Consider the following 23076-nt stretch of genomic DNA (forward strand, 5'->3'; position numbering starts at 1 on the left):
TGGTGGGAACTGTATCAGCAAGAGCACACCACGGTCGAGGTGCTAATAACCTGGAGTTGTTACTCAAAAATTAAAAAGAGTCCTCGTGGTGCTTCTCAATCAAAAGACCGTTAAATATCTGTGATTGCACGTGTGCGAGTGGCTACAACCGCGCATCTGTAACACAGGAAAGATGTGATGCGTTCCAAAGGAGCAACACATTTGGGCCTCTCAGCTGTCTCAGGCTTTCTACTTTGCCAAAATCAGACCAAAGCGAAGGATGATTTCCACCAATATCACGAATCACGCCGCCAAAGTACACAGGGGCCCTTAGGAAACACACCGGGCGACACGGGGGGAAGAGCATTATTACGTCAGGTTCTCTTACCTTTATCTTCAGGAAGGTAACCAAGCAATTCATTATTAACCACAAGGAAACACTCATCACATTCCAGAAGCCTTTGAGACAGGCTTTTCAGATGCAAGCGCTATCCAATAGATGTTTCCCCACTGCGAAGGAACAGCTTTTTTTATTTATTTTGCAATTGCACCTACTTAAAGTGATTGTACAGCATCCAGCGAGGTGGCCAGGAGCTGAAGATGGGGAAATCCAGGCCAAGGAGAAGCTATTTCACGTGTTCCCTCCAAGCGTCCTTGCCATGCTGCGCCAGTCACCACCACAGGTTGGGGGGTTCTTCGGCCACTCTGCTTTTAAACAAGGTAATTTCATCCAAGTGCCTCATGGGGACATCTCTGATGACCTCCGTCAAGTCCTCGTGAAGCAGAGGGAAAATGACGACATTTAACGCGGGGCGGTCCGCCTGGAAACTAAATCAGACACAGGTTATTAGCCAGGAGGAATACTAATTCTCCGGTGAAACAGGAGGGGATTGAGTGGATAAAAACCATGCGGTGGGGGCAAGAAAGGGTGCTCAGAGGGGGCAGGGGGGCAGCTGGAAGTCAGGGTCTCCCTCTCTCCTCTGTGTGTGTCGATGGGGAGCACAGGCTGGGCTTGCACCCTTTTCAGAGAATCTGTTGAGCTGACACAAGCTTGACATGAAGAGGGAGAAAAAAATTTAAGAAAATCACAACGTACTGGTAATCTGAGATCCCAGCTGAGCAGGGTACCCAGTGACACCGATTTAAACCACCTACAAACCAGCAGCAAGTTGCAGGGCTGTTAAAAAAAAAATCAGGCCAGAGCAGTGCCAGGCATTCCCTCGGGGCAGGGCATGGGATCATCGCTTCAGGCTCGGTTGTTCTGCATGCAGAGTCTGCACTCTGCAATTAGAGCACAGGTAAGTTTAGAAAGCTCAGATCTGCAGATAAGCATTTCAGAGCACACACACGCACACAGCCTCCTTTTTAACACAAGTGGCAGAAACCTGCCTTAGCACTACGTGAGTTTGCCCCCAACACGTGTAAGTATCCCTCTTTGCCACTTGAATTCTGGGTTCGTTTCTAAATCCGCAGCCCCAGTGGTTTTGTCTCCTCTTAGAAAAACCTGCAGGCTCCTCCTGTCCTCCCAGCTCTTCTTGCCAACATCTCTACGCTGGGTCTGGTGTGCACACTGAGAACCCGAGACCCTGCAAGTGAGAGGCCTGATATGACAGCATGAGAGAGGAGCAGCAGAGGAAGAGGACAGCAAGAACCAAAGCCATTTATGCAATGCATAAAGAGCCATATAAAAAAGCCCAAGACCCTATTAAGCAAGTACACTGCGTAACAGCAGCCCAGTAAGAGAACGTGGGAGAAGAGAAATTGCCTTGCTCGGGGTAGCACAACAAAAGAGTTCAGCCTCTTAGAGCTAGGGGGGAAGGAAGTTATGCTATAGCTTAAGGGCTACACCCTTAAGATTAAAACACTTGTGACTATTAGCAGCGTGCCACCAAGCTGTTTCCACTGAACCGTGTGACAAGGGCCAGCTCGGTGTCACTCTAATGGAGGCAGAGTCAAACTGGCAGCATCAGTCCCTCGAGGCTGAAACGAGTTGTGTTGGGTCGAGAGAAGGGACGGCTGCTAAACAAGCTCCTCTTACTCAGATGTGTGTCTGAAGCTCATCTTTAGCACTGAGACGGACAGGTTTCCCTCCAGCAGAGGAGATGGCTGGCGATTTGGCTGCTGGAAACACACGGGAAAATCCCAAGTGCTAGCAGTACAGAAGCTGAAGAAAAGGCTACAGGAGGCTGGCATTTCCTGGGAGACAGCAAGGATGTTTCCGTGCACAAATGATTTGGAGTAGAGCTGCCAAAAATGTTGCACAGGGATTCCCATACCGAGTTCAGCTGCTTAGTCCTGGTGGGTTAAATTAATTTGCCTGAACCTAAGTAGCCGCAGGAGTAAGGATTTCCAGCAACAGAACTACCTGGGGCAATTTTCTATCTTTCTGCATCACTGACTGCCCTTCATGCCTCACGCCTAAGGGCTGGCGGAAAAGGACACCGCTCCTTGGGAGGGTCTCGAGGCCTGGGTAGGAGCTGAGCAGTTTCTCACTTCCCCAGCACTACAAGAAACCAAGCAGCAAATCATCGCTGATGCGGGAGGCAGTTGGTAAAGTCTGCGGTGCAATTACATAAAAATACAGCAAATGTCTCTTTGATAGTCCCTCCTCTGCCTCAGCTCTTCACGTTCCTTATCCAACACCACAGTCCTGCGGAGAAAATCACGTTAATAGCCCGAGTTTGCTGAAGTTCAGCTAGGAAGAAACAGCGATCTTCATGAGATGCAGCCTTCCTGACCGTAACCCGCCCCCTCCTAGGCAAAGAAACCTCTGCTTCTTTCTTTGTATATAGACACTCCCAAATCAGATCCGCATGCTGCCTTCTCACCATATACAAAATCGTAGTTTATAAGCAGCCCTTACATGTAGCTGTAAAAACAAGAACCTAGACAAGTTTACACGACAACCTGCCACCAAGACAACTGAAAAACCCCAGCGCAGTAAGTATACCTTCCAAAGAGGCTGGGTTTATAGAAGAGGTTTGAACTTGATCTTAACAACAAAAAAAAGGGGAAAAAAAAGAAAGCTTTGTGATTTTCTCTCCCCCTCAACAGGAAGCTGTACGTTACTGCAAACCTTGTAAATTCCATACCCCAGCAAGTTGACGCCGGAGAATTCTTTCCATGTACAATTTGCGTGATTTAAGAAAAAAAGAATCAAATGCACATGGCTCGCTATTATTCTCAGCTAAATGTGCGTGCAAAGCCTCTCCTTTAACTGCCTGTTAAAAAACACCCTGATTTTAACGAGCAGCTGTCATAATGTTAAACTAGGATTAGCAGTTCCCAAAAGCAGACTCCCTCTGCAACCTATGCTCCTTTAGTCCGTCCCCGGAAGGCAATTCCTTTCTTCGTACACCTGTCCAGGTGGGCTAGATTAAGTGAGAAGCACTTAGAGCACTAGTTCGAAAGGCCCCGGGCGCGGGGAGGAGATAACAAGAAGGGGAAGAGATCGAGTTAATGAGTTGCAGAATAGCTCCTGTAATCTTCTTGACGGTTCTTCCTCATTCCACACCTGGATGGACTTCAAACTGGATCTACCCCTGCAAGCGCGTGGCTTGTAAAATGAAAACCTGAAGGACGGAGAGGGATATCGACCTGGGAAGACAAAAGAACTGCAGTTCCAGGCATGAAACCCTGCTTTTTTCCGAGGGAAAGAAGCCAAGGATACGCTTACTTGCTCTCTCCTACAAAACCTCCAGACTAAACTCATCACGATTAATTAAATGAAAGCAAGTTTTCTAGGCAACTGACTAGCAGCCCCTTCAAAACATGTCCTTTAATCAGAAACAACCACTGGGATAACAAAGAAAATACCCCCCCTGCACACATTTTCCAGCCATAGCCTCTGGTTCAGCAGACACAACACCAAACCAACATCCAGCAGCAGGAACATTTACAAGGAGGTCTCTGAAGAATCCCAGTTGGGATCTGGACGCTTTGTGGGCCTGGCTGCAGCAGCTGGCTGGAATCGTCCACGGAGCTGAAAAACAGATATCAAAGCGTAGCCTGCTTTCCTCCCAGCATCAACGCTGGTGTAACATCACACTACGGTCAGACCTTGAACAGGCTGCACGTAGCTGAAAGGGTTAACGGCGCTCGGTTATTTGCCTCCAAAATTATCCCAGAACAGGTGTGGACTGGACACAGGAAGGTTATTTTCAAGTGAACAGCTTGGTAAATAGCCTACCACTACGGTCTCAATTACTTCCAACCAGCGTGGCAGGATGCAATATGTAGGTCAGGGACAAAGTCAAAAAGAAAGGGAAAAAGTCTAGAGCAAGGTCCGCACTTTAATCAGATTTCCACAGTTTTAGCAAGACAAAAGAGTCGCTCCCCGGAATGCAGTTATCTCCTGGCAAACACTCCCGGTGTGTGCTTTCAGACAGCTCTTTGGAGAGGAAGCCAACGAGTCCCCGAACTCCACCTGCTGACATGGCCAAAGGGCAGCCCAAAGCTGGAGGAAAACCTCAGCAGGCAGCCCGCAGCCGTGGGTTGTGCCCCGCTGTATCTGTCTGCGCCACAAATGCCCAGAAGACGACAGCTCTGCTACCTCAGGAGCTGCTCAGACTTACCTCCTCTTACTCCTAAGGATGGGAAAAGGCAGTGTTCGGAACCGAAGGATGTAATTCCCCTTGCGATTTCCAGAGAAACCTAAGAAAAGCCCTGTGCTAAATTCAGATGCTTCGGCACATCCCACTTCGCAACTGCTGGCAAGGTGGCGAGGGCACGCGGGGTGGTGTAATTGAGCACTGGCAACAAAAGAAGCTCACCCCAGATAAAACGAGGAAATACAACGTAGCAGGAATGGATGGAGGCCAGATTTTTAAACTCCACAAACTGAGATAAGCTCATGGGAAAAGAGGCTCTAGAAAGGAAAAGTAAGGAAGGAAACCGGGAGAAGCTTGATTTGGGGGAACAAAGCAGAGGGGACCGAGCAGATCTGGACTCTGGTTTGCACGACTCGCCGCAGCAACTGAATCTCTGCTGCAGCCACATATCCCCTCCCTCCTCCTCTTAGACTTCACACATGGGCTGGAGTGTTGCTTCCATCAGGAGCGAGCTTCCCAGGAGAAAAGAACGTAGACCGGCTCACATTTTGCCCTGCGCACAGCTCCTCCACCCGCGCACACAAAACCCCTGTTAATCCTCCGCCAGGCACGGCGTAAGGTTGATTTTGCTGGAAGACTGGCTCGCAGCGGGGAGCTCAAGCGTGGCATCTGTCTTGGAAGCTTCAGCCAACCTACCTGAGCCAGGCTGGAAACTCCCGTCCCCGAAGCACGGCGTGGTGGAAGGGAGGAAGCGGCAGGGCAAGCGGGAACAGCTGCCGAGGGATGTGACCTGAGGGGACATGACCCAAGGCACAGCCAGGCACTTCGCTCTTCTTTGCGGGAAGGCCAGGCGGACACTTGGGGTTTGTTCCGCCGGTTGTGCCCGGATCTCAGGTCCAGGGAACTGCAGGAGCTCTCTCCTTATTGACAGTGACTGCCAAGGGCATAAAACGGAGCTTTTTTTTTTTTCTTCCAGGCACACCAAAGGGGCTGCGGGTGGGATTCCCCCAGGCACCTCCTCTGTCAGCTGGGAGCATCCTTGCCACCCAGCCGGCCCCCGAAGGGCTCTCAAGAGGGGTAAAAATGCCCACAGTGAGCCATTTCCAACCCTGCAAAGCACTGGTGTTGAGCAGACTCCATCTTCTAATCTCAGAAACACACTTCTGAAGTCCCCTAGGAAAGCCGTTGGGGCTCCTCAGGTTGCTTCCAGCTCCACACAAGGAGATGTTTCCCCCAGAGAGCGTTTCCACTCGCCGTGAGCCCCACCAGTCCAGCCTTCAACCCGAGAAGGGGCACAGACGGGACTCTGGAAGTCAGCGGCACACAGCTCTGCCACCAGCTCCAACGCAGCGTCCCCTGCCACCGCATCGTGTCCCGGACAAGAAGCGACACATGCCAGATGCACCCCACGAGTAGAGGGGAATTACCTCTCTGCACCGTGGTTTCCCTCTGTAAGGCACGAATGGCACTCCACCACTTCTCCCGGGAGCTGAGGTTTGTCAGAAATGCTTCCAGACCGGGTTTCTTACGTTATTTTGCCAGCTGAACTCTGCATCAGTCAAATGTGACCGGACAATTAGAGAGGGAGGGAACGAGAACCCAAGGAGCAACGCCAGAGCGCCCAGGACACGTCCTAGGGGAGTGCTCTGCCAGAGCAAGCTGAAAGTTATTTCCTAATCTCTTCCACAAATTAAAAAGCAACTGCAGTAACTGCTCAATTAGATTTATTTTACTATGGAAATGCTTTAAAGCTGCAGTTAATGCTTCCGTTCAGCCTTTTACACCCGCGCGAGGAGAAGGCACGACGGTGCTACTCCGGTTTTATTTCCCAGCCGAGAGAGAGAAGAGGGGGCCGCCTGAAAGCCACTGGGTGCACAAAGCGATCTTCCCCCTGAGGAGGGTTTCGGGACCGAATTCCCTTCAAGAGGCAGGAGCTGTTAGTTGGAACGAGTCATTCGGGTTAGCCACAGGAATGCATTTAAGAAGGGGCTACATTAGTACCCCCCAAAAGAAGATACACAAATACACCAGGCTGGGGACGGCCCCACGAGCTGTGCCGGCTTGCGAAGTATTCGAACCCACCCTTCAACAACATCCCTGGCAGAAGCAGAGGTGTCGGGGCCACACCCCGAGCGGAGTCGGCCTTCGCCGAGCCCGCCAACGAATTCTTGGGTAAGGCGAGCTGACAAGGATGCAGTTTGTTATTCAGCCCGTGACGGAATGATTCAGGGGTTTCTAAGAGCAGGAAATGAAACAGACAATGAAAGCTGGAGCAGGATGCTAATGATTCACTCCGACAGCCCAGCGATACATTAAGTCTTCTGCAATCAGACGCGGGGACCGAGCCCGCAACATGCTTAGGCTAGCGGAGTGGGATTGGCAGCTACCGCGCTGGCTCCGGGACCCAGGAAAGCAGCACTGCACCGAGAGGGACTTTTTCAAGGTCAGAAGGAAGAGAAGGTGGCAAAGGGAAGCAAAAACCAGCATGGAAATCTCAAATAAGCCCCGGGTGGTAATACCAGCTTTTTGCAGCGCCGATACAACTGCAGCAGGGTGCTGGAGGGCTTTGCAGAATTCAAAGATGAGCTCGCACCCCCCGACTGCCCTAGCAGCCCCCTCCCACCCCATCCACAAGTGGAAAGGAACACCAAACAGGGCTCTTCTGAGGCTGAGCCCACGGCGAGAATCCAAACAAGGAGAATAAATCGGTTGACTAGAAAAAGAAACTGCAGGGGCTTTCAGAGCAATAGCAACAAGGTGCGGGGGGACACACTCAGCACTGATGTGAGCAAAAATTCATTTGCAATAGTTCAGTCCAATGCCAAACACCAGGAGAAGGACTGGCTCGCTCAGCATTTTCCAGATACTCGGTTTCACCCCCCAGCTCCCACCTGGAAGCCCCGTTTCTGCAGCTGAACCCCAGGAGGGTGCTGCAGCCCCGCAGCGAGCAGCACGGCTGTCACCGCCACGCAGGGCACCGGAATCAGCAGCTGAAGGAAAGGAGAGATCCAGCCAAGGGTTTCATGTTTAAAAAAAAAATAACAGGCAGGGAAAAATTCATAAAATGCGGCAAACGCTTGAATAGTGAGATTAATTCAGATTGAAATAGCTATTCCTGGAAAGTAGCAGGAGTCCTATTGTGCAAGTCACATCAAACTAATCGCTGCTCACACCTGACGCTGGCAGAAGTAGGAGGGCTAAGTTAATATTTCTCTTCCTCCATGTCTTGGATCCCCAGAACAGGCAGATTGTCCTAAAACATTAGGATTCTCTGCACTTCCCAGCACTGGTTAACCCTCAGTCATCCAGATCCCGAGGCGTGGCATTACAGAGGGACTTTGCAGAGCCATTTCCTGCAGACAGGTAGCCGGCCTGGCGAGGGAAACAAAGGCACAGAGCTTGAGCTAGGGCTGCCAGCCCTCAGGGGATGCTGCACCAGGATCCCACCCTCTGTCCCCTCTCCCAGCAGCTACCAGATTCCTCCCTGCCTCCGGGAGATGCGAGCAGGCGAGCCAAGCTGCCCACCCAGCTCCCCAAAACGCACTTGAGCTGCCCCCCAGTCTTTCGCTTTCTGACCACGCCATCTTCCACGGCTTCCAAATCCTCTTGAATTGCACTTCTGTGAGTCACAACTCACCTCTACGCCTTGACACTTCTCCCTTATGTATGAAGAATCCCTAATGCTCTGAGGCTTTTCGGTTTGCTTTGTGGTGGGTTTTGTTGTTTTCTTTTAAATTTAACTGTTGCTTTCTCGATCTTTTCCAAGGACGGCTCGCGGGCTTGTATTGTCTGGTACTGCAGAGTCCTTGACATCACTACAAGGATAGGAGCTATCTAAACCCTTAAGGTAAAACCAGAAAAATTCTAAAGGAACACACTGGAAAATAAAATCTGCCCTTGAGGCCAAGGGGACATTTGCCAAAGCATTTCCCATCCCCTCTTCCAGCCTATTTTCTGCCGGCAAGCTCCGCCGGGAGAGCAACTTGTGCGCATTTGTGAGGTGCCCGCTGACCGTGCCATGTAGCAGCGCAATGCCGAAGCCATCCAAATCCCTTTTCCCGCAAGATTTTTGGGGCAGAGAAATACAAGCGTATAAACGCGATTATTTAGCATGCAACACATCAGGGCAGAGTAGTGGGACACCTTCCGTAGGTCACAGCTCCATCTACTGACTACTTCACAAAATAACAGCGTGAAAACCCTCGGGGGAAGCCGCTTGAAGCAAGCCCCCTCCTCTTACCGCCTGGTTACACCGACTTGGAGCTCCCTGCAACCATTTAGAAAGAATCCCAGCACCGCAGCTCTGCCCAGGAGGAAGAAAACCTCTCGTTTCCAGGAATCTTCTTTGCACAGAAAAAAATAAGGGGTTACGCTTGGAGCTACAACCGCGGGTCCTGGCATTGTGGTATTTTAATGGGTTGGAAGTGACACAGCAATAGGTTTAACAGAAGAGTTATTTAAGCAAAAACAGCACATGCTTTTAGCTAAGCACTCTGGCAAAGTTAGGGTGCAAGCACAAAAAGGAAAACACTGTTGTTAGATCCGCTGCTATCTGAAGTACGGCAGCAGCTGAGCACCATGTGATGGGGAAAGAAATGTCATTTTACAGAGAAACTGTGAGCCGAGACCAGTGTGGTATGTGAAATCTGAGGCAGATCAGGGGAGCGGACACGGCTCACCCAGGCTGCATGCCCCTCTCTAAACACTGGGCCCTTCTCATGTGCACGGAGGATGTCCCTGAACCATAAAGACGATTACCCCTCCCCTCCATGTAGAAGAAAAAAGAAGGAAGAACACTGCAATGATTTATCTGCCCAGAGGGAAACCGTCTTCTCCAAGGCTCAGAGGAGACCTTGCCCTTGCAAGCCTCTTGTTTGCTGATGAGGGCTCCAGACGAATTCTCTTCCGCTTACTGTGCTCCGTTGCAAAAGAGGCAGGACTGAATCAGAGGCTTTTTACGGACTGAAACACAAGAAGTAACCTCTCTGAAATAGCAGCGAGCTTCAGCCAGAAGACTGCCCAAAGGAAAGCTGGGGAGCACAAGGCCTAGTTTAGAGCTGTCACGAGGCTAAAAGGCACGAGGACAGCTTTCTTTGCAGGCCAGTAGAGCAGAAACAGATAATGCCATCCTATCTTACAGACAAGGGGAAGAGTTTGAGAACCTGCTCAGGCTTTAAGCCATCAGTGTGGAGCGGGAGGTTCAACACCTGAGCTCCCATCACCACAGCCTGTGCACGCGCCACCTTCCAGCACAAGTCCGTGGTAGAAACCGGTCTGTTCTCCCCAAATCGGTCCCAGCCTCTTCTGCGAGCCAAACCCTCCTGTGAATCCACATCTGAAAAAGAACTGCACGGCACCGGATGGTATTTTCAAGCCCTCCGAGCCCTTCCACCTGCAGCAAACTTCTGCATATACCCAACCCTAGGGGACCCCCCTTGCTCCCATTTCTTCTTTCTGGAGGCGTTGGGAGAACGGGGGTAATTTCAGCCCTATCTCTTTGTCCACAAGCTGCAGTCACTTGGCTGCTCTCAGCCTAAACAAGATCATCTCTGCAGCCCCACAACAGGGACTCTGCCCCGCAGAGGGACCTGAGGAATACAAACCCATTCCCCCAGCTCCAAGGGAGGGGAGCAAAGAAAGGCTCGCAGCCCTGCCTTCCCTGCTCTCACCTCCTCCTTCCCACTCATCCCTCATGTTTTCCCTGCACACACAGCATCTGCACACATCCCCCCCCCCAAAAAAAAATAAGAAAAAAAAAGAAAAGCCACCTTCTTTCACTCTGGCACAGGATATCTAACTTCAAACTTGCTGCCCGACGGGCCCTTCCAATTTCAAGTTTGGATTAAAGGCGTGCAAGCAGCACCTTCTTACAGGAAGCCACGCAGTATGAACTAGAGCCTCTTCCACAGGTTAAAGTTATGAACTAGCTCGCTCAAGGATTTTACTGCACGTCTCTTTGCCCTTGGAGCAGCAGATAAAACGCAGTCAAGAGAAAGTCAATTCCTGACCCCCATCTGGAGGGGCATTTACGCAAGGACGAGAACAGGATCGCAGGGAAAACCACGTGGTTAAAGGCTCGCTGATGGCTCGCGGAAGACCCCAGGCTTTACTTACACATCGTTTTCTGTATTTTGTTCCTTCCGTGTTATTGCTGGAGACAGTTGCATGAGAACGGGATCTCTGTTGCTTAGGAGAGCATCTGCTCCCACTGCTTCTCCTCCTGAAGTCATAATCTTACGTGACATCAAAATCGTTTCCAGAGCCACCAATTACAATGTCATAGGGGATTATGACTTCAGGTGCAGGATTTGCAGTGGGAGCAGATGCTCTGCTCAGAAAAAACAACTTCAAAAATTCTGTTTTCATACAAACGTCTCTATTAATAAGATACAAAAGGAGAGGAATAGCATGACAGCCAGAACTGTTGCTAAATATAAAAGCAGTTTTTAACATTTTCATGAGGCATCAGCTGCTCTTTGGAAAGTTCCCAGGGTTTAAATTATTAAGAGGTACAGAATGTAGTGGGAATCCATACACAGCAGAGAAAGAGAGGAGGAAAAGACTGCAGAACAGCATTTTTCTGCTCAGTAAGCGGACATTAAAATGTTGGCCAGTGCTGCAATGGCATCTCAGGGAGGAGGGCAGAATAAAAACCAGAAACCGTGGATTCTTGGTTCTTTTTAAGGATCCTCAAAGCACTACCAAAATCAACCGAGGACTGACTTTACAGATACGACGCCCTGTAAAAATACAAACCCAAGGAATCCCTGTCACATCACAAGGAACTCATATAGGTGTTTCCGACAGTCACTGCCCCAAAAGAACACGGAGCCTTCTAGAGGCTGTAACAAGCAATCCCGTGTGCAGCTCGAGAGGTAGCTAATGTAGTCATAGGCTCTTCTGGATCCGATCCTCGGAAACGAGCCAAGAGTAATAAGTCAGTCTGAAGCTGGAGGAAGGCTGGGGGGAGGAGCACCCCTTAGGACGCAGCGATAACGCCGTGCGATTTGAAATTTTTGTTAGAGCTTAACAGGGCAAAGCAACGGTAGGTGACAAAGAAAACAGATCGAAGGTGGAGAAAATGCCTTATAGGAAAAAAAAATAATGGGAAGTCTGCTGCATGGGAAATATTTTGTTAGACGACTGCCACTATTAGATTCCAAAATGCCAGGAGTAATTAAAAGCTCTCTTTTCAAATGCAGTTCACGGCTCACACAAACGTTTCCCACCACGTGAGCCTCTGAACACTGCAAGGGGCCAAGCAAAATGCATTTAAGAACTGCCAAACGTGCAAAGGCAGTGTGTACCAATTCTTTCCCCCCGCCGGAGAAAAACCCTTCACAACAACCCTTTCAAAAGGCTTTGAATTGTACTACCAGGGGATTATCAGTAAGTGACATTTACAAGTGATTAGAGGACGAAGAATTATCTTAGTCACTTGTGGGAAAGGAGGAAAGCTTCAAGGTCAAACCTCTCAGTACTTAAAATGTCGGCAGATGTTTTGTTTACACGAGAAGTGCCATTTGATTTATGATGGGGCTGTACATCCACAACTTCAGCTGAGCCCTGATGGAACCGCCGAGAACGCGGGTGGGAACGGAATCAGGAATTCGTACAATACCTTCAAATATTTCACTGATTGACTCTTATTAAAATAAGAGGCTATTTCATGCGCCAAGCAGTTACACAGTACCTATTAGCTTCTTAGAACAAGTGCTCCAAGCCGTATAAACCTTGGCAAGCGAGGAAATGGGAGATAAATCTTGAGCAGCTCCAGAAATCCCACGCCAACCCCTTTTCCGCACTCACCTCCGGACAATAGACTGCTGGAGGTTTTTGCAGACGGTGAGAGATTCTCCCATGAACATGTGGCACATGATGACCTCAAGGCAGTTGGCCATGAATGACATCACTGCGTCAGACTGCAGAGTCCCGCTCCGGGAGACGATGCAAAGCCGCTGGAGAGAGGAGCAGTGGCTCAGTGCCTGGAAGAACTGGGCGCCCGCGCTGAAGTAGGGCTGTTCCAGCCTGCGGGAGTAAACAGAAACAAGTCAGTGGGCAATTCGGGCTTGGGACGCTTTCAGACAGGAGAGAAGACGGCACATTTACAGGGGTTTGACAAACAGAGCAAGCAGCATCCCCCCCAACCTGTTCCACCCACACACGTGATGGCTTCTACCTGCTGGTGCCAGCGGTAGGGCACAAAATCCTGACTTTGCAAGCTCAGACCTCCCGCACGCTAGCTACGCTCGAACGATGCGAGCTGAAGGTCAGGGGGACAAACACGCAGAAAGGGCCTACGCTGCAGAATGCCAGCGAGTAAGCCTGCTTCTGAGAGGCTTCCACAAAAGCACGTTGGGTAAGGTGGGTCCGAAACCTGAGCAGCAGATTCTGGTCTTAGGACAAACACAGCTAGCAAAAGCTGGGCTGACATCTACCAGCTGATGTGGATTTAGGGACTTCCAGCCCCAGCGCGCCAACCCCTGATCTGGTTAAGCTTTATTTTACTGCCTAGAGAGAAGCAAGCGTGAAAAACTCGCAACGTGCGCGTGGCGATACGGACCTCGTGCCTCTGAGCCAGCAGTGACCACCCCCAGCCCTGCCTGGCCAGAGGATGGGAAAGAATTGCCGCTACTTTATTGAGAATCGACGCAACCTTTACCTTAAATACTCGGCCCAGGGAGCAGAGATTGGATTTTTCTCTCCTGGATATCCCCAACGAGGGGTCTGTGCCTTAGCTAGCAGCACACCTGAATGCCCCCCCCCTTGCAGAAACCAGTTTGCAGGCCACAAAACCTGCTCGGGGCCGGCGCCACCAGGAGAGCACATCTGCTCCGAGCGGGTTTACTGCGGGACCTCAGAGCACGTGGGAGTCCCAGTCATTGGGTCAGCGGGGCCAAGAGCTCTGCCAAGGTTAATCCAGCAGGTGGGAACAAGCTGTCGGCCCCAGCCTGATCGGGATAATCTCTGCGCAGGCTTTTGTAGCATGCGGGGGTATCTCAGCAACTTAATCCCGTCAGTCGATAAATTCTGTTTTAGAGTCTCAGTCCGAGACTGCTGGTCAGTTTACAACGCCTGAGGAGACCCTAACAGCCTACTAGCTCCTTCAGCAAGAGCTCAAAATGGATATTAAGGAAATGGGAAGCTTCTCCAATTTTTCAGCAGTGCTACTGGTCCGCTATCAGTCTAGGACAAAGCACAGAAGCCCCTGCAACCTTACAGCAGGTTTCTAGGTTAATCCCTGTAGCTAGAAACACTTGCAATACTGCCTTTCGCTCGCTAGATGACAATGTTGCTTTGGAATAGCTCTGAAACTAATTCTCAGCCTGGAAAGCGGGGAGGGGAAAAGGGGTAGAAGCACCAGAGAATTAGTTAAATGAAAAAAAAGCGCATTATCAGGAGGAAGCGCTAAACATTAAAAACCTTTTAAACCTATTTAAAACCTTAGGCTTCGCCCAAGGAACCACCGCAGCTCCCACTGAAACGCCCGGCTGTCACAAGGAGACTCCCTTGCTCATCCTTCACGGAGGCTGTGCGCTGCCTCCCATCTTCAGCGGTCACAGCCTCCATTTCAGAGGCTCTGGGAGCTGCAGCACTGCACGCCCAAGCCTCCCTCCCTGCATCTCGGCTCTTCCAAGGGCATTTAGCCTGCTCAAGGATAAATAAATATCCATGCGCGTGACCCGAGCCATTAAACAAGCGAATCTCCAACAGCATCTCTGACAGCTGCTGTCCCTGCGATGAGACCAACGCTCCTCGCCTCTTGCAAATGGGAAGCATTAGACAAGGAAAAACCAAGAGGGGTTTTAGCTACCCCTTCACCGGTGCGATGGCTTAGGATCATGCCCACAAACACCAGTCTCAGCTGACGAGCAACGATTTTAGTCACGCCGTAATTAACTGTGATCACAGGCACGCACCGTGAGAGGATGACCTTGCTTTTACTGTTCTTGGGCATTTTAGACCTGTTTTGTGAATAGGTAACGACCAGACCTCACAGGTCTGCCAGTTTCACCAACTGAAACCGATTTGGGGGGAAAAAATAAAATTAAAAAATAAATAAAATTAAAAAAAAAGAGGTGGTTTTAAAATATAAGCCAAAGGTAGAAAAATATTGCAATGGGGCTCTACACGATCTAGACATGGTAGGAATCTCTTCCATCCTGGAAGTTTAAGAGGTGTACGTGTACACAAAGTCAAAAAGTCAGCAAAGGCATGTAACATTTAACCTAGCCCTGACAGTTAGCTCCCAAATATGCTGCGTCCACTCTTCCTTATCTAAAAGGAAGGCAGTTGCAGCACAGAGACTTTAAGCACTTAAAACACTGGTTAAAAGGCATATCCTGAGCCCTCGAGAACAGCACGAGATGCCTTCCTGTGCTCCTCAACTCTGCAAAGAAAATAACCTGTTTTCAAGCCATTACAGCAACTTTTGACCCATTTTTTGAACAGAGGGCGATTGGAAGAGGAACACTTGCAGTTTTTACACAAAGACGCGCTCCATTTCTGGAGCTCCACAAACAAAACGGAGATGTCCGATGGCAGCCCCTCACCTGAGATCTCTCAAGCACTTGCAGTGTTTCAGCATGTCCATGAGAGCAGACATATAGACCACCTTCCCCATCATGCCCAGGTTGGCCAACGAAAGAGTCCGCAAATGCTGGCACTGCAATCCGATGCTAACGAGCCCAGAACCAGTAATAATATTTGGCAGCTGTGCTAAGGTGAGGCTCTGCAAGTAAGTCAATTGGCTAATGGCAGCCACCTCCGAATCCCCCACGCTTTGCGCCCGGACGCAAGGAGGCAACGAGTTCCGAATGGCTGGCTCGTTGCGGGGCATGGCAGAGGAAAAACTGGACCCTATTATTTCCAAGGTTTCCAGAAATCGGAGACTTCCCATCAGAGTCCAGAACACCGAAGACTCTATCTTCTGATTTGCCTGGTCCGTTAAGTTCCTCGGGTACGTCTGTATGCCCACCCGGACTTTCTTTCCAAACGTTTGGGGCACCGCATTAGACTGCGTGGGAGGCTTTTCCATGTTTGCAGCAACGTCCGTGATGGAACAAACTGGTAGTGCTAGCGAGAGTAGGTACTTTAGCCTGGACAGAAGCTGGCACAAATGATTCCCTACGCTTTCCGAGCTGTGGTGGTGAGCTGCGGAGAGGTTGAGGTGTCTCAGGTTGCAGCATGACACTACCAGGCTTTCCAGAATGCTACTGTCAATGTCGTCTTCTGCTTTTCGGAACAAGGACTCTGGAGCCAGACAGTGAACACAGCCACTGAGGTTCAGACTGGTCAAGCTTTTAAGATCCTTCCCACCGTTAATAACTCTCTGGATCAGGTGACCACCAGATAAGGTGCATCGGCTAAAGCTGAAGTAGAAAGGGTTGTTGAACTTCAAGTGTTGCAGGAGCCCAGAGCCGTTAATCCAAGCTTTGGGCAACTGTAAAGCATCCAGGCGTACATTTCGAGCCATGGAGTCCAGGAGGTTTTTAGTGGCTCCCGTCTCAGCGAAACTACCAGGGGCAGAAATAAGGAAGGCGTGCAGGTTCTCAGGTGTCCGATCACTTAGAACCGCCAAGTACAGCCTCACCACCTCCTGATTAACGTAGCCAGGAGCCAGCCTGGCATAGAAGACGCGAAGGTTCTGGTAATGGGGCACGTTGCTCTCCCCTACCATTAGCTGCCCAGAGAGCATAAAACCTTCTCGCGAGCGATCAAGGATCTCAAAATAAAGCAGCAGTTTCTCAAGGCTAGTGCAGCACGGAACAACACCGTATGACGGAGTGTAAAGGGTTTGCTTCAATTCCGAGACGCGGCTAAGAGTGGCTTTACACTCACTGCTTAGCTGACTGGCATCGAAACCCGGGTTTACATCTATCGCCAGGGAGCGCAGGTGCTGGAGCGCGGACAGCATCTTTGAGAGGCGGAGAGAAGTGATGTGGCACCCAGACAAGTTCAGTTTTACCAGGTTCTTGCATCGTATTACATGATCAATAGTGGAGCTGGGCAGCCAATAGCACCCAGCCATGTTCAGCTGGTAAATCTCTTTTCCGATATCCCTCATCAGTTGCTTCACTTTGTCTTTGTTTACCTGTACTCAAACAAAACCAGATTCAATGAGATATATGGCAAGTGTGCACTGACTCAGTTTCCCATCTGAAGATGGGGATGACACTGGCTAGCACTTAGATTATGTGGTTCATCCAAGGGCCTTGGAACACTAGCACAGCCTAAGAACCACTAAAGCACCACTTAATCTGCCATGCTTTGGCCTCCTAAGATTACCCTCCCTTTAGCTTCTCAGTCTGTGCAGTTCTGCATTACTGACTGCGAGGCCAAAATCTGTTCAGCAGCTGATAGCGGAACGGAAGACAATCTCCATTTTTCTAACAGCAAAACTATTTCAGCAGAATTATCCATCTATGGAGACTCAAATTAAAAGAACGCTTTCATTCTCCTTCATCCGCTTTCTTTCGGAAACGAAGAAGAAAAGCTTACACTTGGCGATACGGTCCTCATAACACGTATCACCCTTCATTCCTAAGCTTTATTTTTGTCACAACTCATATACATTTTCTGGCTTAGCTGACTGCATGCCTGACAGCAACATGCACAAGTTTTTCTGCTCATATAGATTTCTTTGCACAACAGCATGGAAAATATATTTTGGGAAAATGGTATCTTCATACAACCATAGTCAAAAGCAGCTATAAATGGCAAGTCAAGTTTACTTTCATTTTAGCCTCCAGGAACAGAGAAAATATATAAAATACCATCAGTGAAAACTAACTAAGGGAGCACAGAGCTGTCCTAACAAAGCATTCTGCAAAACAAATGCTTTTATAAAACAGTTTATTGTTTGCGTTTTTTTTTTTTCAGAGTTCAAGAGCACGACATTTATGCAGACACACTGAAGTGTTCTATTTCTTGGCATTTTTTCAGAAGTCAGACTTGTCTTCACAGCTAACAGAAGAAGCAAGCTACTCTCCCCACCTTATAGTCTTTCTGAAGTAAAACTGTATGGGTTAGACTCTTGTCAAGGCAAAGCGTCGCGAGTTTCCTGCAGGTTTTCCTGACATTCAGGACAAGGTCTGTGCAAGGGACGTAGCTTAGGATGTGCAAAAGGATCTCATCCGAGAACTCCATCAGGTTGACACCATTATTTTCCTCCTCGCTCTCCCCACTTACAAGCTCCTGAAAGAGAAAAAAAAAGAAAAAAAGAAAAGCTACCAGTTCACAGACTTCAGCAAAGCTTGTGAGAAAACGGATACCCTGTGTCTCAGAAGGATTTATAAAGCGAGATAAAACAGAACCACTTGAATCGTTAAATACTCCCACCCGCCTTGAAAAGCCAAAACCTCTCCCTTAAAAGACAAAACTGAGGTAGTGCAAAACTTCACGCAAAGCCACAGTATCTTCAGTCACTCTTTTGCTGTGGACTGATTAAGAAATAAAACATTTACCTTCATTCTTCTTCTGCTACTGATTTTGCAACTGGAAAAGCGTCACTCCCTGATTCTTTCAGAATATAACCCAGCAATCCCTTCCCACATCTTTCCCCTAAGAGCAATCCATTCCAATAACCTTACAAGTTACGTAACCGTTCATATGTATCAAGAAATAATCAGCCTGCAGCCCAGTATCAGACTACCCCTAGCTCTTCTGCAACACGTCACGCCGTAACTGTGCCAAACCTCGACCACCGATGGCTGTGCTCCCCTCAAGCACCCCTTTTGCTCCCTCACCCCGCGATCCCTCCATCACCACCCAAGAGGCCCCTGCCTGGCCCCCAGCCCCCCCCCCATCGCACCGAGCTGGTGGTTTTGGACTTAAACCCTGCTTTTAATGAAGCTCGAGTGGAAATTAACGCAGCGCCAGCCCCTAAAGGGGAAGGGGGTGCTCTGGTGCCACGTCGCATCACCCAGAAAACCCCACAGAGCATCCCTCCAGGAGGGCGACCCCTCAGGACCGGGTGCTCAGCCCAGCCCCGCGGGGAGCCCCCTCACCCCCGGGGCCGGCTCCAGCCCCGCTCACCTCACCCCCAACCCCTGAGGGGAGCCCGGCTTCCCCCATCCCGGGGCCGGCCGCGGTTAACCGGCGCTCGGAGGGACGGAGGACGGGGAGCAGCCCCTCCACACCTCACCTCTCCACAGCGGAACATGGCGGCGGCCCCGCCGCACCGGGCACCGCTCAAACCCGCCGCCTCCCGGCCTAGCTCCCCGCCGGCCCGGCCGCCGCACGGTTCTTCCGGCGCTGCCATGACCCGGCTTCCGCGGCTCGCCACTCCTCCGCCGCCCCGCGCCGCCATCTTGAGGCGGGAGCGCGGGGAGGGCGCGGCCGCCGCCCGCCGCCATCTTGAGCGCGGCGCCGCCATGCTGGGGGTGGCGGCTGGGCGCTGCCCCCCTGACGGAGGATGCGGGGCTCGGTCCCCGGCTTGCAGGGCTCGGCCCTGAGGTTAAATTAAGCACGGTCCCGCTGCATGCAGCGGGTTTCTTCACCTCTGCCTGACTCTGGTGGTGCTGAGGTGTTGGGAGGCGAGCGAGCAGGGCAGCCTCTCGGTGTCTCCTCTCGGTCTCCTCCGCCACCTCAGCGGCTGACTCACGCCAGGCCCGCGCCCCACGAAACCTTGAGGCTGCTCCCAGAATGAAAATCCGCCCTGCGCCGAGCCGTGACTCAGCCGGCAGCAGCACACGGGGCACGGAGGGCTTGGCCGGCCACCCCAGCGGGGTATTTTGCAGCCTCCGGGGCATTTGCTGGATTAGTGCCCTGCTCTTCAGCGCAGGCAGCGGGCAAATGATCCTGTCCATAGTGGTTTTGTAGGCTGGGAGCAGCTTGGGGTGACACCCTGAGCACTGAAGGACTTGATCCTAATGAGAGGGGGGGGGGCCATCACTACTACCCCTTCCCTCCAAAGCATCCACCCGCACCACAAAACCCTTATATAAACCAGCTGGCTTCAGCCTCACTGCTCATTTATGCAATGAACGTAACCTGGGCTCTGACGAGGCTGAATCTCCTCACCCCGGCAGCAGGTGTGAGGCAAATTCCACACGGGGCCGTGCAGAAGTCACCCGGGGGTGCTGCGAGCGCAGCCATTGCATAGAGCAACGTCCACTGGGACCCGCTGGCTCAGCACTCCTGCTGTTAGCTCCTCTTCCCAAATCTCAAGTACAGACAGGACTAGAGCGCTGGAATTTCCAGTTACGTGTGTGCTTGGGGAATTTTGTTCATAGAAAATGTGTTTTAAAGATGACCCACAAAGGAAGATGAATAGGTTGCTGCTTTCTTCCTGGTTGATTGTTGCCATTTATGGCCATGAATGAGATTAGTGGTGGATTGGCGTTTTGGCTTAGAAATATCGAGTGCCTCAGGTCTTGATTACCTGTTTTGCTTCCAGGCCCGTGAGCAGGGTCTGGACTTGGAGAGGAAACCCCCTCTTAGCCCTTAGATGAGGGAGAGCCTCAATAAGAGAATCGGTACCTGCTTTGTTTGTCATGTGTTTCAGTTAAATAGAAGATAATGTCAAATTAAATCCAGAGGCCCTGCAGTCAGGACTGACTTGTTTGACATCTGGGCTGAATACCAACCTGCCGTATTTGCAGTCATCGGGGGAAGCAGAGACCGGGGTGGAGAAAGACCTGCATTTCCAGCGCAAATGTAAATAAGATCAAGAGCAGGGCCCGTAAGCAGAGTAAAAGCCCTGCCTGGAGAGCCAGACTGACTGGAGCAGCCTGCGTTAGGACTAGCCATGGGTTCCCTCCAGTCCTGGGGCGTATGTGGACCAGACGGCTGTTGCCAGCCCCGAATGGGATCTGAGATAGGTTAAAGAACCTCCCCAGGCTCCCAGCAGTTGTAAGAGGAGCTGCTCCGACTGATGGCCCACCAAGCGATGAACAATGTGGCGGCGTTGATAAGACACGAGGCTGAATACCAGGCGGCAGCAGGACATCAGATGGGCTGTAAAGGAGGAAGGAAGCAAACAGCTACGCTGAACTCTGGCATTTCTCTTGATGGTTTTGGCCAGCAGGTGAGAGGAGAAACCTTCCCTGCTGCACCTTGGTTCAGGAACGCTCGTCCCAGTGTTGGCACATGGGAACCTCCCACGAAGACAGGTTCATTTCACTGCTGGGCTGTCTCAGAGCAGACTTTGATCATCTATGACTAATGCAGTTTTCTTAGCCCAAAGAAGGCAAGCACATACCATGCTGTCCCGGTCCAAGAGGGCAAACAAACAAATCTAGTGCTAATATCCAGATACGGTGTCCTGTACAATATCTCTTAACTGTTCATGGCCGGACTGATCTGGTGATTATTTTTTTTTTCTTCAGGGAAACTTTTGGGTCATTTCTCTCCCCTGGTTCTTAACACTGATACAGTCTGTACAGCTCATTTTTTTTGTCAGCATGACGAAAGCCCAGTGGCCAGAGCACTTGGTGTGCTTGGGTGAACTGCTGTCTCCACTGCCGTAAGTGGTTTTCAGCGCTTGATACGATTTAATGCGGTAAGGCCTGCTAAAGTAGATTACAGCTGGGTATAATGCAAGTCAGGGCAGGCTCCGGGTCAGCAATCCCTCTGCAAAGACCAACTTCAAAGAGCAGGACAACTCCTCCTCCTCCAGCCACAGTCCCATCCACGAGCTGACACCTCGGAAAGCCCATTTTTTTTATGAAGCTGAGGCTTTGTGCCCTCAGAGGGGACTTCCACGAGGAGACGAGTTGTGTTTGAATGCCCTGGGACTTCCTGGGACATTTGCATGCAGCCAGAGTGCTGCAGCACATGTTCTCTAATGAGAGGACGGGGCCCCCCTGACCGGGGGGGCTGTTTCTGGCCAGCGCTGCCCGACAAGGCTCAGAGACAACCACACAAGGAGGCCCTTCAGGGCTAAATCCCGAGAGCTGCAGCCGTCCCCTTTGCCAAGGACATCACTAATTCCTGGTGGTGGCTTGATTCCGTAAGCGGCTCAGGGAGGTGACTTTCCAGGTCATCAGCTAATTGCAGGTGAAGTGCCAGCGACTGTCTCCAGCAGGAGCGAAAGTTGGGAGCTCTAAGGGAAGAAAGGGCGTAAAACACGTTTGCTCAGCTCTCTTTAGCTGAGCCAGCTCCCCCTGGGCAGCTAAAGGGAAGCGAGAGAGGGCTGGGTGGCTTGCAACCATCCTTGGCCGAGCCCCGCTGTCTGGGCAGCCGGAGAAATCCTGGTACATCGCGGCTGCTGAGCTGGACAGGGGGAGCTCAGCCTGGCCTGGTGGTCTTTTCAAATCTCCTGGTGCCTGCACAGCCCCTGGCTCCCTCGGGTGCTGGACAGGAGGAGGAGGCAGCAGCCTGACTGCTCATTCCCTGCACATCTTCTCCTCTGAGCCTCGCCTGTTGCTGGTGGCCTCAAGAGCCAGGACACGGCTAAATAAACTCCTCCGCCGCCCTTCCTGTGACCGGTCCCTCGGCATTTCCCCACTCCTGTGAAACGGCAAGGGGTGAACTGAGCCTTCCGAAACACAATGATGGAGAAGCTGCAGCTAAAAAAAAAATAAAATTCTTCCCTCTCCAGCGCCTGGTGTTCCTCAGAGGAAACCACCCGGCTCCCCCCTGCTTGCCGGAGTCGGGAGCAGTGAGTAATGCTCGCAGGCTTCCCTGCCCGGCACTGCATTCTTTTCTCCAGCATGTAATGGCCCAAAGGAGGCATAAACCGAGCCTTGCTGGAGCGGCCTGCGGAGGAGCTGTGCACACCACGGCCTCGCGTCCGAGAAGCATCGGGAAAGGCTGCAAAACGCCCGGCCTCGTTTTACCAGGGGGCTGATCGCCAGGAGCAGCGAGAGAGCTGTGAGAAAGGGAAAAAGAAAACCCCACGAAGTGTTAACCGAGAGAAAAACCTCGCTTTCTGCCCTTTGGAGCGTGTAAAATCAGCTCTCCTCCCCTGCCCGTCGCTGTCCCTCTCTCTGCACCCGCTCCTCTCCCTGCCTGAGCTCCTCTCGGCCCCGGGCGTTTCGCTGCTCCTCTCCGCCACCACCCCACTGCCGCCTCTCCGGTTCTTTGTGTCTCAACGCATTTTTCCGCAGCAGTCAGTGGCTGCTTCAGGAGGACCGAAGGCAGGAGAGCAGACTCACGGGCTGGCGCCCCGTTTCCCTCTCATCATCCCTTCTCGCCTCCTGGCCTTTTTCCTGCCCTCACTCCCACCACCAGCTCCCTCCCCAGGGGCTGCCATCACCTCCTCCTCGCCCCGTTTCCCCAAGACCCCGGGTTATGAGCCCAGTTAGGGCCCCGCTCCAACCAGTTTCACCTCCCCCATCGCAAACTGGTGCTTCCAGTAACTCGTCTGCCCGGCCCAGTGTCTGCACCTCCAGCCCTGCACCCAGGGCAGCCAGGAGGGAGGCTGGGGAGACAAAAGGGCAGAAACCAGCAGGTCCACCCTGAGCACAGCATGACGCTGCAGCAGCATCAGGCCAGGCAAAGGATTAAAGAGCCCATGGAGCCTGTTCCTTGCCTTTCATCTGCTGCGAGCGTGACACAATTGCAGCCATTAGCTCTTCAAAGCCAGGCAGGCCGGAGGAGC

At 51.4% G+C, this 23076-nt stretch overlaps 1 protein-coding gene across 3 annotated transcripts; it reads right to left on the reverse strand.

Annotated features, from left to right (window-relative positions):
* Positions 1 to 490: 490 nt before the first annotated feature.
* On the reverse strand, positions 491 to 19798 carry FBXL18 (F-box and leucine rich repeat protein 18). 3 transcript variants are annotated; one of them, XM_080557411.1, is made up of 5 exons: positions 19031 to 19582; positions 17526 to 17726; positions 15083 to 16623; positions 12339 to 12557; positions 491 to 807 (listed from the first exon to the last, which is right to left on the reverse strand). In XM_080557411.1, exons 1-5 carry the CDS (start codon positions 19337 to 19339, stop codon positions 651 to 653), a joined length of 2427 nt encoding a protein of 808 aa, XP_080413537.1. In that variant the 5' UTR covers positions 19340 to 19582; the 3' UTR covers positions 491 to 650. The 3 variants fall into 3 exon arrangements, with proteins under 3 accessions (XP_080413537.1, XP_080413539.1, XP_080413538.1); XM_080557413.1 differs by lacking the exon at positions 19031 to 19582 and adding an exon at positions 18676 to 19024; XM_080557412.1 differs by lacking the exon at positions 491 to 807 and adding an exon at positions 830 to 2629 and having other exon boundaries at positions 19031 to 19798.
* Positions 19799 to 23076: the final 3278 nt, after the last annotated feature.

Source organism: Anser brachyrhynchus (assembly GCF_964034855.1).
Source record: "Anser brachyrhynchus genome assembly, chromosome: 15".
In the NCBI taxonomy this organism is placed as follows: domain Eukaryota; kingdom Metazoa; phylum Chordata; class Aves; order Anseriformes; family Anatidae; genus Anser; species Anser brachyrhynchus.